At 46.9% G+C, this 12,537-nt stretch overlaps 2 protein-coding genes across 2 annotated transcripts in view; both read right to left on the bottom strand.

Moving 5' to 3' along the window:
- tnmd (tenomodulin) overlaps positions 1-6,717 on the bottom strand; it is an 86,475-nt gene extending 79,758 nt beyond the window's left edge. The window contains exons 1-2 of the mRNA XM_052154755.1: positions 6,581-6,717; positions 3,667-3,807 (exon numbers count right to left, since the gene is read on the bottom strand). Coding sequence (XP_052010715.1) covers positions 3,667-3,807; positions 6,581-6,628 — 189 coding nt within the window. The 5' untranslated portion in view covers positions 6,629-6,717. The remainder of the gene's footprint in view (positions 1-3,666; positions 3,808-6,580) is intronic.
- Positions 1-12,537, bottom strand: part of LOC127663229 (uncharacterized) — a 516,242-nt gene that overhangs the window by 403,391 nt on the left and 100,314 nt on the right. The window lies entirely within an intron of this gene.

The following is a 12,537-nucleotide window of genomic DNA, read 5'->3' as shown; positions in this document are numbered from 1 at the left end:
TAATGTTGTTTGGTTTTCAAGTCAAATTCATGTTTATGTTTTGTTTTTGTTCACGTTTGTATTTCTTGTTGTTTGGATACATCACTAATTTTGTAATAAATGCAATAAACTGCACTTGGGTTCTTCATATCATCATCGTCTTCGTCTGCTCCTTTGTTCAGTCTACCTAACAACGTTACAGAATACCTGACCTCCAAAATGAACCCAGCAGTTCAGCTTCTTCATTTACGCCAGGTGAATCATCGCAGAGCTTGCGCCACCTTCTGCCCCAGATCCCGAGTATGCTCCATGCCATGTCACAGCCACACCTCAGTCTGGTCCATGCCATGTCACAGCCAAGCTTCAATCTGCTCCATGCCATGTCACAGGCTCACCTCTGGTCCACGAGCCAATGCCCACACCTGCCCCGGCCAACAAGCCAACGCTGATGTCTGCCACGGTCAACGCGCCAACGCCCATGCCTGCCACGGTCAACGAACCAGCGTTGCAAGCCTCATCCTTCGCAGAGCCAGGTTTCACTGTGCTATTAGACCTGGAGTTGGTTTCTGTCCTTGTGCCCACCCTGAGAACTCCTCCTCCTGATCAGCGGGTTCCACCCAAGTCACCGGCTCGACCATTGCCCCGTGACATCTCAGATAAGGGGAACTTCCTATTCTGCCTAGACCCTCTGAGCCCTGGACTCCGCCTTGGCCCTTCAATCCCTTGACATCACCTTGGCTCTGTGTTCCCTCTGCTCCACCGTGGTCCTCCAGCCTATCTGCCTTCCTCGTATCTCCAGCTCCTCCTTGGTCTGTCTGTCTCCTGGTTCCTCCTTGGCTCTCCAATCCTCCGGCTATGCCTTGTCTCTCCGCTCAACGTCCTGTCTCGCCAGGCCATGCCTCAAGGACCCCACCTCCCAGCTTCCTATTGTACTCTGTTAATTTTGTTAATAGTTGGGCGTCGGGAGCCGCCACTAGTTGAGGGTATGTGATATGTCACGTTTAATTGTGTTAAAGTCAAGTCAAGTTAATGTTCATGTTTTGTTTTTGTTCACGTTTGGATTTCATGTTGTTTGGATACATAAATCATCTTGTAAATAAACAGCACCTGGGTTCTTCACATCATTGTCTTCATCTGCCTGTCACTGCCAGATACATTACAAGTAAATTTGCACCAGCTTGCTAATAACTCTACATGCTGGTGTGTTCATGTCGACTGATCTTAACTGACTCAACGGGAATTATTTGGTGGCCTCAAAGTAGGTGGAGCTCCAGGTCACTGGTCACCTACTGATGATGTGAATCAATGGCAGTAAGAAGGTGTTCAGCAGCAGAAAGTTTGCCCTGGCAAGCTGTTACTAACCACCGAAACAAACTCACACGTTTTTTTTGGCAGACTTCGTTATAAATGACATAACGCCCATTCATTCATCGATTTCGTAGAAGTGTGCAGGGACCTTTAGGGTTTGGATTATTTTCACATCACATTCATTCCAAGAATTAAGTTATTGCGCTTGCACAGTGCATTGCAACTCTAGTTACAGCTACGGCCACTGGGAGTTGCAGTTTGGACATTCAGAAAGCATACCCTGACTTTAGCAGACAAATTATTCAACCTCCTGTTGACGTTGATTTTTTGTGAGATCAGTGTGGATGTGACTAAGATTGTAGCGCACCAGTTTCACATTCAGTGTGGACAGACAAATTGCTTGTCCCTAGATTCTTTTTGTATCCGTGGGGATACTGTTTTAATTTTCATTTGTTTCTGTTAGGTGATATTGCAGGCATCTAATCCCTAATGAACTAGAAGAGCAATAATTATAACATGGAAAACAGGAAAGAAGCATTTGGAGCCAAGAGAGGATTTGGACAACAAGTAGCAACACGGTTAAGTTCACACACCCTCTTTGCACACTTAAACGCATAGTAGCAAAGAGAATTATGGCAAACTCTTTATCTTCCCTGAGCTTCTGTAACAACATATGTTTGTAAGTAATTAAAAGTTCCCAAGTGGTTACCATGTCATATTGAAATACAATATGGTGAGCAAATTACCTTTCCACAGCAGTTTATGCAAAGCTGGGTACAGGAGACCGCTTTGCCACTCCCTGCTGCCACATGGAGGGATGGGAAAAGAAAATCTCCTGCTGTATTGATGTATTGGCTTCTAATTAGTTTGTCAGGTGCTATAGCTTTTAAGAGCAATAGAATAATGGATGATACTTTACCTGGGAATATAAGGCAAGCGAGCAACACTCGCTGTCTCAAATAGTCACCATTTCATATCAAGTTTAAAAAGAGGAGGCGGGGCTTATGAAATATGCAGTGTTGGTTTGAAATATTCATATCTAAGCTGCCGAATTGTGATGCCTGAAGCTGCAATAGTTGCACATTCAGGTTTCATTATTGATGTCAGCACTTGCAGCATACTGGGTGCTTAAAACACACACACACACACACACACACACACACACACACACACGTTGTGTTTCCATGTTTTATGGGGACTTTCCATAGACATAATGGTTTTTATACTGTACAAACTTTATATTCTATCCCATAAACCTAACCCTACCCCTAAACCTAACCCTCACAGAAAACATTCTGCATTTTTACATTTTCAAAAAACATAATTTAGTATGATTTATAAGCTGTTTTCCTCATGGGGACCAACAAAATGTCCCCACAAGGTCAAAAATTTCGGGTTTTACTATCCTTATGGGGACATTTGGTCCCCACAAAGTGATAAATACACGCTCACACATACACACACACTCACACACACACTCATGTTGTGTTTCCATGTTTTATGGGGACTTTCCATAGACATAATGGTTTTTATACTGTACAAACTTTATATTCTATCCCCTAAACCTAACCCTACCACTAAACCTAACCCTCACAGAAAACTATCTGCATTTTTACATTTTCAAAAAAACATAATTTAGAATGATTTATAAGCTGTTTTTATGATTTATGACCGACAAAATGTCCCCACAAGGTCAAAAATTTCGGGTTTTACTATCCTTATGGGGACATTTGGTCCCCACAAAGTGATAAATACACGCTCACACACACACACACACACACACACACACACACACACACACACACACACACACACACACACACACACACATGCCTTGTGAGAATCTTTGCTCCTTCTGCAGCAAAGGATGACTCAACAACCAGGTGCATGAATTATCTGATGCAGAAATTTTGTTGTCTAGTGTAATTTCAGTAAATGCACTAAAAGTATTGGCTGTTAAATTGTTAAGAACTGTCTCCTCTGGGAGAGTTTATGCATAACAAACTTTAACAAAGCATAGGGTCGGTTTGTTTGTTGACACCATGGTATTGCCAATTACTTACAAGCTGTTCATCTATAATGAATAATATCTATGTTTTGCAGTTCTGATTATCATAGCAATCTTATTATGAAAACTTATTGTGTACTTATCCATTCATTCTGCTGTTTTTTCCAACTCTGTCATGTTATTGTTTGTTCAAGTAAATCAAGATTGGATTCAGTCAGATCCAAGAATACTCAATAGCGTGTGCAGCTGTTTCTGTGCCTTTCATTTCCATTGGACGATTGTTATTCTAATTATTTCCTAATTAATCCACAGCCATGCACCATTCTCACTAATATCTCTCAGCCTCGACAATAGATTTGAATTCATCTTACCTTTCCACTGCTTGGGCTCCATATATATCTCAAACTAAAGATAGAGAGCGCCAATGTAAGGAACAGCACACTCAGAATTATGGCACCATACTGGTAACTTCGATATCTGGCGTTTCTCTCCTTCTCCTTTCCCAGCTCAACCTATGAAAAAAACAAAATAGTGTATATATATATGATGGGAATTAATTTAAAAGTTTCAAATATTCAATGTATTCCACTAAAGTAATCAGCTAAGAAATAATCACATAGGCAATTGGAATCTTCTGAGATAGAACAAAAGGTCACATATATTAAACTGTCCCAAATTAAAAGTTGGTTTGTTCGATTTAATGCCAGAGCTTATGGTCGAAAATTAATAAGAGAGGGGCTTTTGTTCCAGCTGAGTTGCATGCGGGAGCATCTAACAGCTTACTATTCACAGTGGTGTGCTCCACTATCTCTTAGGACATGGCCAATCAGAATAATGAAACATTGAGGAACAACTTCAATTAGCTATGTCTCAAGCCAAACGAGAAGCTTATAAAACATTGGTGACTCCTGCTATTGTACTTATCTCACAGTTTAAGGCACAGGACAGAGACAATATAATTGAGAATATTTAAAAATGTGAAACATGGTTTATGGAATGGGTGTATTTAGTTGCGTTGCTATTTGGGAAGTTGTTGGGTGACTTTTTGCTTATTGCAGGTTTTTATAATCCACATCTCTCTGTTCCATTAAATTGAATTGAGTAATATTATACATTTTAAAATGTCATTTTCTTCCGAATGTACACGTACCCTAAAATCGACCCAATTGGTCTGCACTTATATATGCACTTATACTGCAATTCTCTTGTTTATTGACATGCACCATCCCCCATTAGACATTTTTGCATCATTTCAATTGTGTCCACCTTTCCCTGTGTTGCTACTGATAGCAAGTTGCACCTGAAGTAAACCCTGAAAACCCTGAAGTAATTATGTTCATTTAAACATCAACGCTAATTTCACTTAATCTAAAAAAACAAAACCTTTCATTGTCTGTCTTTTTCTTTTGCGTTAGCTTCTATACTACTACAGTATACTAGTGCTAAAGTATACTACAGATATTGCTGACTTCTGTATAACAAATTGTTTGCTATGTTTCTTAACTGTAAGTTGCTTTGGATAAAAAGCATCTAGTTAATGACTAAATGTAAATGTAAACAGTGGTAAACATGATTCGGAGGTTGCATTTTCTCACAATGATTCAATTTGTACTCCACCCATTGTTAGTTGTAGGATCAAGGTTTTGGTTGGGGAGGGGGTAGGTTTAGTAAAATATGCATTCCTGTTGACTTTATTGCATCTACATTTGTATTTACAACTAAAACTACAACTTGCTTTTGGCGGTAACCTGTGGATATTTCACTCGGAAACTTTCAGCTTCGGACACTGGGGGAAGTGGTTCGAATTTTGGTAAAAACAAACCAATTTCAGCAGTGTGATCAGCCTGAATGTACAGTCAGCCTGTCCTTATTGCAAAACTATCCCCTTCAGAATGATAGTTTATTTTTAGGTTTATTTAATCAAAAGGCAAAAATACATCATAAAAAATACTGGACAGACTTACTTTCAAAACCGATATTCTTCAAATGTATGCACCAATATACTGTAAGTTTGCTGACAGTTTTTCCTCAGGAGTTCGTCCCTTGTCATGAATGCCCTGTTAAAAACATCAAGGCACAAGCTCTCTTGCTATGCATGACGGGAAACAGGAGGACAAACAATTAGAGAAGGCCGAATATCCTCTAAAGAAGAATTTCCCCCTGTCTGAAGCAAAAATGTGAATAGAGATAGAGCTGAAATCCAGAGGTTGCATAAGCAGTGGAAACTTGACTGGAGGACAAAGTTCCATATGCTCAGAATATAAATGGCTCTGAAAATATACAGACGGCTGCCAGCAAAACGGTATTAAACCGGTTTAAGGTTAAGAATAAGCAAGGCAATTCTGCTGTAGCAGGATTGAGTCTGAGTCTTCGGCGATGAAGGGAGCCGAGGGCCCCCTGCTGATGAGAGAGAGTGCAAGGAAGGACGAAAAGGAGAAAGATGGAAAAAAGAGAGAGGAAGGGAGAAGGGAGGGAGGGCATGAGAGAGAGAGTAAAATACAGAGAGATGTGTATGTGGAGAGAGGAAAGAGAAGTTAAAACAAGATGGAGAGAGAGAATAAAAGAGAAGGTTTTCCTGATATACCTTATACATTTTTCATCTAAAAGATGAAAAAGTGAGGGTCTCACTTTAATTTCTGTTTGTTTGCATCATTGATGGGGATGGTGATCAGAATTAATTGCACACTGTTGAACAATTGCTCAAATCTATATTTATCCTCATTGGCTGTATGCTAGTATGAAATACTATGTTAATAATTCTGTGTTGTGTTACATTACTGTTGAAAAGAAGTCCAACTCACAAAATTTGCTGCAAAGCATACAATTGATGGCATATACAATGCTGGGAAAACGATCTTGATTATTTAATTGTAAATCATGTGGACTAATTTGCACAGTTGTAAACGTATAACCTGTATAGCTGTGGAGGAACTCAGCTGAAGAAAAGACACTGAATGATAGAAAACAAAGTCGAAAACTGAACACTCACAAGCCCACATATCACAACCCTCTAAAAGTGAAATTAACATGAATTAAATAAGAAATAGAGATCCTTTGCCCATCTCATCCTCTTTAGCGATCATTCATTTTTAAAAATTTCAAAATTGGAAATTGCAACTCAATATTTTCACGGGAATAAAATATACATAATTCCTATTCAATATTAAACCAAAAATTTTAATATTTATAAAAGAATACAATTATTGCTAGTTTCCTTTCTAAAGTAATTTTTTTTAATGTATATTCTAAAAAATATATATATTCAAAAGCACATGTAAGACTCACATCTTTGCACAGAACTAGCTGACTGCTGAAGGAAGGGTTACTCTCCATAACTGTAGCTGGAGCAAAGATAATCTACTTTGGAAACCTTCTCCAACTCAGAGCTGAAGTCTTTCTCACTGGAAGTCAAAGAGTCAAACTTTGATTCCATTGGTAATTTGGGAATCTGTTCAAGAGGGAGGGCCTTTCTTTCAGATGGGATGGAATAACTTTAACATTAACTATTGTGGTTCCTTTTTGTACACTAAGCAGATACCCTGAATTAAGACCATCATGTGGTTAAGAAAATAAATGACACTGCTTTGAGTTGCCATGAATGTGTAATGTTGGAGTAACGAGGCAGACGAGGAGTTACGAATCCAAACGCAGCTGAGGCTTTATTTGAATAAACAGAAGAGAAACACAAACAAACAACCCACGATGGGGAAATAAAGCATAAAACAGTTAACTAAAACACGAAGGATCAAACGGAGAACTTGGGCAGGGAACACATACCGGGTTTACACCAAACAACGATCGACAAAGACAGAACAAAGACACGGGGTATAAATACACAAACATAGGATAGGTGGCCAATGAAAGAACAGAACTCAAACAGGATAACAAGGTGATTAACAGAAACCAAAGGCAAATTAACAAGTGCAGGTGTAAACAATGAACAGTGAGCACGAACGCTAACAGAGGGTTATGGAATCAAATACGGGACTAAAGTGACAACTAAAAGAGATAAGGAAAACAAGAGGGCAACAGTGAAACAAGACAGGGTGGACTATGGAGTTAAATAAGGGAACAAAGTGAAAACTAAGTGAAAAAGTGACAAGATGGAAAACAAGAGGGTAACAGAGAGACAAGACAGGGTAATCATTACATAGCCCCCTTAAGGATCGGATTCCAGACGATCAAAACAACAAAAGACCGAAAAAGACCCACAAAGAAAAACCCAAATGAGGGCACCAGGGGCAAACAGACAGAGACAAGTGGGCACATGGGCGGACCAGGGGGGTACACTGGGCAGGCAGGAAGTCCGCGGGGGCCATTAGGCAGTCCAGGGAGGTGGAGAGGGCAGATAGATAGACCATGGAGGCCGAGAGGGCAGGCAAGCAGTCTATGGGGGTGTGTCAAGGGACCAGGGTCAGGTGGCCGCAGAACAGAGGCCGGTTTAGATGGCCCGGAGCTGGCCACTTGGCAAGGACAGGGACCGGGGGCCTGGGAGGAGGCCACTGGGCAGGGACTGGGTCAGGAGGCCAGGGAAGAGGACTCAGGACAGGAACAGGGGCAGGAGGCCTGGGTGGAGGCCACAGGACGGGAACAGGGTCAGAAGCCCTGGGAGGAGGCCACAAGACAGGGACCGGGTCAGGAGGCCTGGGAGGAGGCCACAGGACAGAGGCCAGCTCGGTGGCCTGGGAGGTGGTCGTGGGCCAATGGCCGGTTCAGGGGACCTGGGAGGTGTGGCCACTGGGGAGCTGGCGGAGCCGCGTGAGGCGGAGCCAAGGAGGACCTCTGAGGCGGGCAGTCGAAGACTTGGGTGGCGGCGCCGCAGGAGGCATAGGCAGGGCCGCAGGAGACCCTGGGGGCGGAGCAGAGGCAGGCAGAGCCATGGTGTACCCTGTGGGCAGAGCCGTAGAAGGCTTGGGAGGCGGCGCGTGGAAGGCTGGAGGCGGAGCCGAGGGAGGCTCGGGAGGTGGAGCCGGGGGAGGCGATGGCGTAGAAGGCTCAGAAGGCGGAGCTGAGGGAGGCTCAGGAGGCGGAGCCGAAGGAGGTTCTAGAGGCGGAGCCCTAGAAGGCTCTGGAGGCGGAGCCGTAGGAGGCTCGGGGGGCGAAGCCCTGGAAAGCTCAGGAGGCGGAGCAGAGGGAGGCTCTGGAGGCTCAGGAGGCGGAGCTGAGGGCGGTGGCGCCGTAGACAGTTCTTGAGGCGGAGGCCTGGAAGGCTCCGGGGACGGAGCTGAGGAAGGCACAGGAGACGGAGCCAAGGAAGGCTCAGGAGACGGAGCCGCTGGAGGCGGAGCCGTAGGAGGCTCTGGAGGAGGCTCGGAAGGCAGAGCCGTGGATGGCTCGAGAGGCTTGAAGGGTAGAGCCCTGGGAAGCTCGAGGGGCTTGAGAGGCGGAGCCCTGGAAGGCTCGAGAGGCTCGAGGGGCGGAGCCCTGGAAGGCTCGAGAGGCGGAGCCCTGGAAGGCTCGAGAGGCGGAGCCCTGGAAGGCTCGAGAGGCGGAGCCCTGGAAGGCTCGAGAGGCGGAGCCCTGGAAGGCTCGAGAGGCTTGAGGGGCGGAGCCCTGGAAGGCTCGAGAGGCTCGAGAGGCGGAGCCGTAGGAGGCTCAAGAGGCTCTGGGGGCGGAACCGTCAGAGGCTCGAGTGGATCGAGAGGCGGAGCAATCGGAGGCTCTGGGGGTGGAGCCGTAGGAGGCTTAGGGGGCGGAGCCCTGGTAGGCTCGAGAGGTTCAGGAGGTGGAGCCCTGGGAGGCTCGAGAGGCGGACCCCTGGTAGGTTCGAGAGGCGGAGTCCTGGAAGACTCGAGAGGCTGAGCTCTGGAAGGCTCGGGAGGCGGAGCTCTGGAAGGCTCGGGAGGCGGAGCTCTGGAAGGCGGAGCTCTGGAAGGCTCGGGAAACTCGGATGGCTGAGCTCTGGAAAGCTCGGGAAACTCGGATGGCTGAGCTCTGGAAAGCTCGGGAAACTTCGGATGGCTGAGCTCTGGAAAGCTCGGAAACTCGGATGGCTGAGCTCTGGAAAGCTCGGGAAACTTCGGATGGCTGAGCTCTGGAAAGCTCGGGAAACTCGGATGGCTGAGCTCTGGAAAGCTCGGGAAACTCGGATGGCTGAGCTCTGGAAAGCTTGGGAGGAGGAGCCCTGGAAGGCTCGAGAGGCGCTGGCTCTTGGACGGTCACGGCCATTGGCACTGGCACTGGCTCTTGGACGGTCACGGCCATTGGCACTGGCACTGGCTCTTGGACGGTCAGGGCTACTGGCGCTGGCTCAGGGACGGTCGGGGCCACAGGCGCTGGCTCAGGGACGGTCGGGGCCACAGGCGCTGGCTCAGGGACGGTCGGGGCCACAGGCGCTGGCTCAGGGACGGTCGGGGCCACAGGCGCTGGCTCAGGGACGGTCGGGGCCACAGGCGCTGGCTCAGGGACGGTCGGGGCCACAGGCGCTGGCTCAGGGACGGTCGGGGCCACAGGCGCTGGCTCAGGGACGGTCGGGGCCACAGGCGCTGGCTCAGGGACGGTCGAGGCCACAGGCGCTGGCTCAGGGACGGTCGAGGCCACAGGCTGGCTCAGGGACGGTCGAGGCCACAGGCTGGCTCAGGGACGGTCGAGGCCACAGGCGCTGGCTCAGGGACGGTCGAGGCCACAGGCGCTGGCTCAGGGACGGTCGAGGCCACAGGCGCTGGCTCAGGGACGGTCGAGGCCACAGGCGCTGGCTCAGGGACGGTCGAGGCCACAGGCGCTGGCTCAGGGACGGTCGAGGCTACAGGCGCTGGCTCAGGGACGGTCGAGGCTTGCGGCACTGGCTCATTGTCGTTTGGGGCTTGCGGCACTGGCTCATTGACGTCTGAGGCTACAGGCTCTGGCTGGGTTACCGTGGTTGGCGAGGATTCAGGCTCGCTCACAGTGACATGCGGGTGCTCTAGCTCGCTCACCGTGACATGCGTGGGCTCTAGCTCGCTCACCGTGACATGCGGGGGCTCTAGCTCGCTCACCGTGACATCGCGGGGGCTCTAGCTCGCTCACCGTGACATCGCGGGGGCTCTAGCTCGCTCACCGTGACATGCGGGGGCTCAGGCTCGCAGACCGGGGCTGGCGCGGGCCGGGAGGCGGAAGCCCGTCTTCTTTCCCTCCTCCGGGCAGACGCATTGGGCCGCGCTGGCTCATGGAGGGCGACTGGCGTGGGGGCAGGCTCGCTGACAGGTGGGGCTGGTGTGACAGGGTGCAGTGAGCTGCACGCTAGTAGGGTCATCTCCAGGTAGTCGCGGAGAGTGCTGCCGGGCGTTGCCTGTGGCACCTGCTCCCTCAGCGAGGGATTTAAGCTATCCCTGAAGAAGACCATCAGCGCAGAGTCCGGGAAGTCAGTAGCGTTGGCCAGGAGGAGGAAGTAGCGAGCGTGGTCTACGAGCGGGTAGTGCTCTTGCTGCAAATTGAGCAGCCGACATTTGGCTCGGATAGCTGCTGGATCCATGTGCGGTCGATCGTTCTGTAATGTTGGAGTAACGAGGCAGACGAGGAGTTACGGATCCAAACGCAGCTGAGGCTTTATTTGAATAAACAGAAGAGAAACACAAACAAACAACCCACGATGGGGAAATAAAGCATAAAACAGTTAACTAAAACACGAAGGATCAAACGGAGAACTTGGGCAGGGAACACATACCGGGTTTACACCAAACAACGATCGACAAAGACAGAACAAAGACACGGGGTATAAATACACAAACATAGGATAGGTGGCCAATGAAAGAACAGAACTCAAACAGGATAACAAGGTGATTAACAGAAACCAAAGGCAAATTAACAAGTGCAGGTGTAAACAATGAACAGTGAGCACGAACGCTAACAGAGGGTTATGGAATCAAATACGGGACTAAAGTGACAACTAAAAGAGATAAGGAAAACAAGAGGGCAACAGTGAAACAAGACAGGGTGGACTATGGAGTTAAATAAGGGAACAAAGTGAAAACTAAGTGAAAAAGTGACAAGATGGAAAACAAGAGGGTAACAGAGAGACAAGACAGGGTAATCATTACAGAATGTAACAGGTCTCACAGGTTTTTCCTCTGTCAGTGGTACCACATATAAACACACAACATTCAGGCAGGCAACATATTTACAGTCTAAGGTTATTTCATTTTTGACCCAGGACATTGTCTGCTAAAGAAAGATGACCCTGGAGAACTGAGTATTGAAGAATTGAGTGCAAAAACAGACACAATGAGTACTTAATAGTTCAAAATATTTAACACGTCCAGCGCACAAAGATATATATAAATAAAATAGCACATGGTGGTATATTTTATATTCTAGGGCAGGTTTAATCACGTCAATACATCTGAGAACACTGTGGTGCTCCATTACAATGGTGTAAAACACTTCGCTATCGGAATTTTCCTACACTTCACACATCTGAAGTCTTATGTAATGCTGCCTTCAAGTGGACCTGGGAAGCTCATACCTCCAAGCTGAGCATTATTTACAATGATATATCACACATTCAAGTGGGAAACAAAATATGGAACAAGGCTGTGGCAGGGCGGAGGGTGGGGCCGGGTAGTGATTCTACACACCCGGTCCCTTATCAGGCTTATCAAGCCTCCAAGAGGGATAAAGGCCAACTGCAGAAGATGGTGTGGGAGAGAGAGAGAGAGCGGTAAGGCTTGTCACCTGGTTCATAATTAATTACAATATAAGTAATAGTTTAATGAGAAACTTAAACAAAATACACAAACACACACATGATGGACATGCCCGTAAACAAACTCTCTCTCCCGCACTATCTTCCATGCGGACCATAATCGGCCCGGGGGTCCAAGGAGTGGGTCCGATGGCTCATCACCTCATCCATACCCTCCCTGCTCTAGTCCTGGGTGTGCAAGGATGCCAGTGTGTGCACATATGGAGATTTGAAGCCGGCTCCCCGAAAAGAGGTGCGCTCTGCATTTTAAAGACAGCGGTGATGAAGCATTATTCACATCAGGTGTGCTTCATTCACCGCTATCAAAAGAGGCTTATTAATTATGCACCTCTTCTCACTCTCCTGCCCAACTCCCGTCGTGAGCCTGGCTAAAGGGCAGCCCTAAGAGGCAGGGCCAACAATGACAAGCCGGAGGGGCGGATCATTCCGCCACACATATTGTTAATTAATTTGCTTAAAGTAATAAAAAGATTTATATGATTGGAATAAATTATAGAAGTTTAAATAATTCAGCATAATCAATAGTTTCCATCATCTTTAATGTCAACAAGTCCCTTCCAAC

Source organism: Xyrauchen texanus, chromosome 23 (genome assembly GCF_025860055.1).
Source record: "Xyrauchen texanus isolate HMW12.3.18 chromosome 23, RBS_HiC_50CHRs, whole genome shotgun sequence".
NCBI lineage: Eukaryota > Metazoa > Chordata > Actinopteri > Cypriniformes > Catostomidae > Xyrauchen > Xyrauchen texanus.
This window is presented reverse-complemented; position numbering and strand designations above follow the sequence as displayed.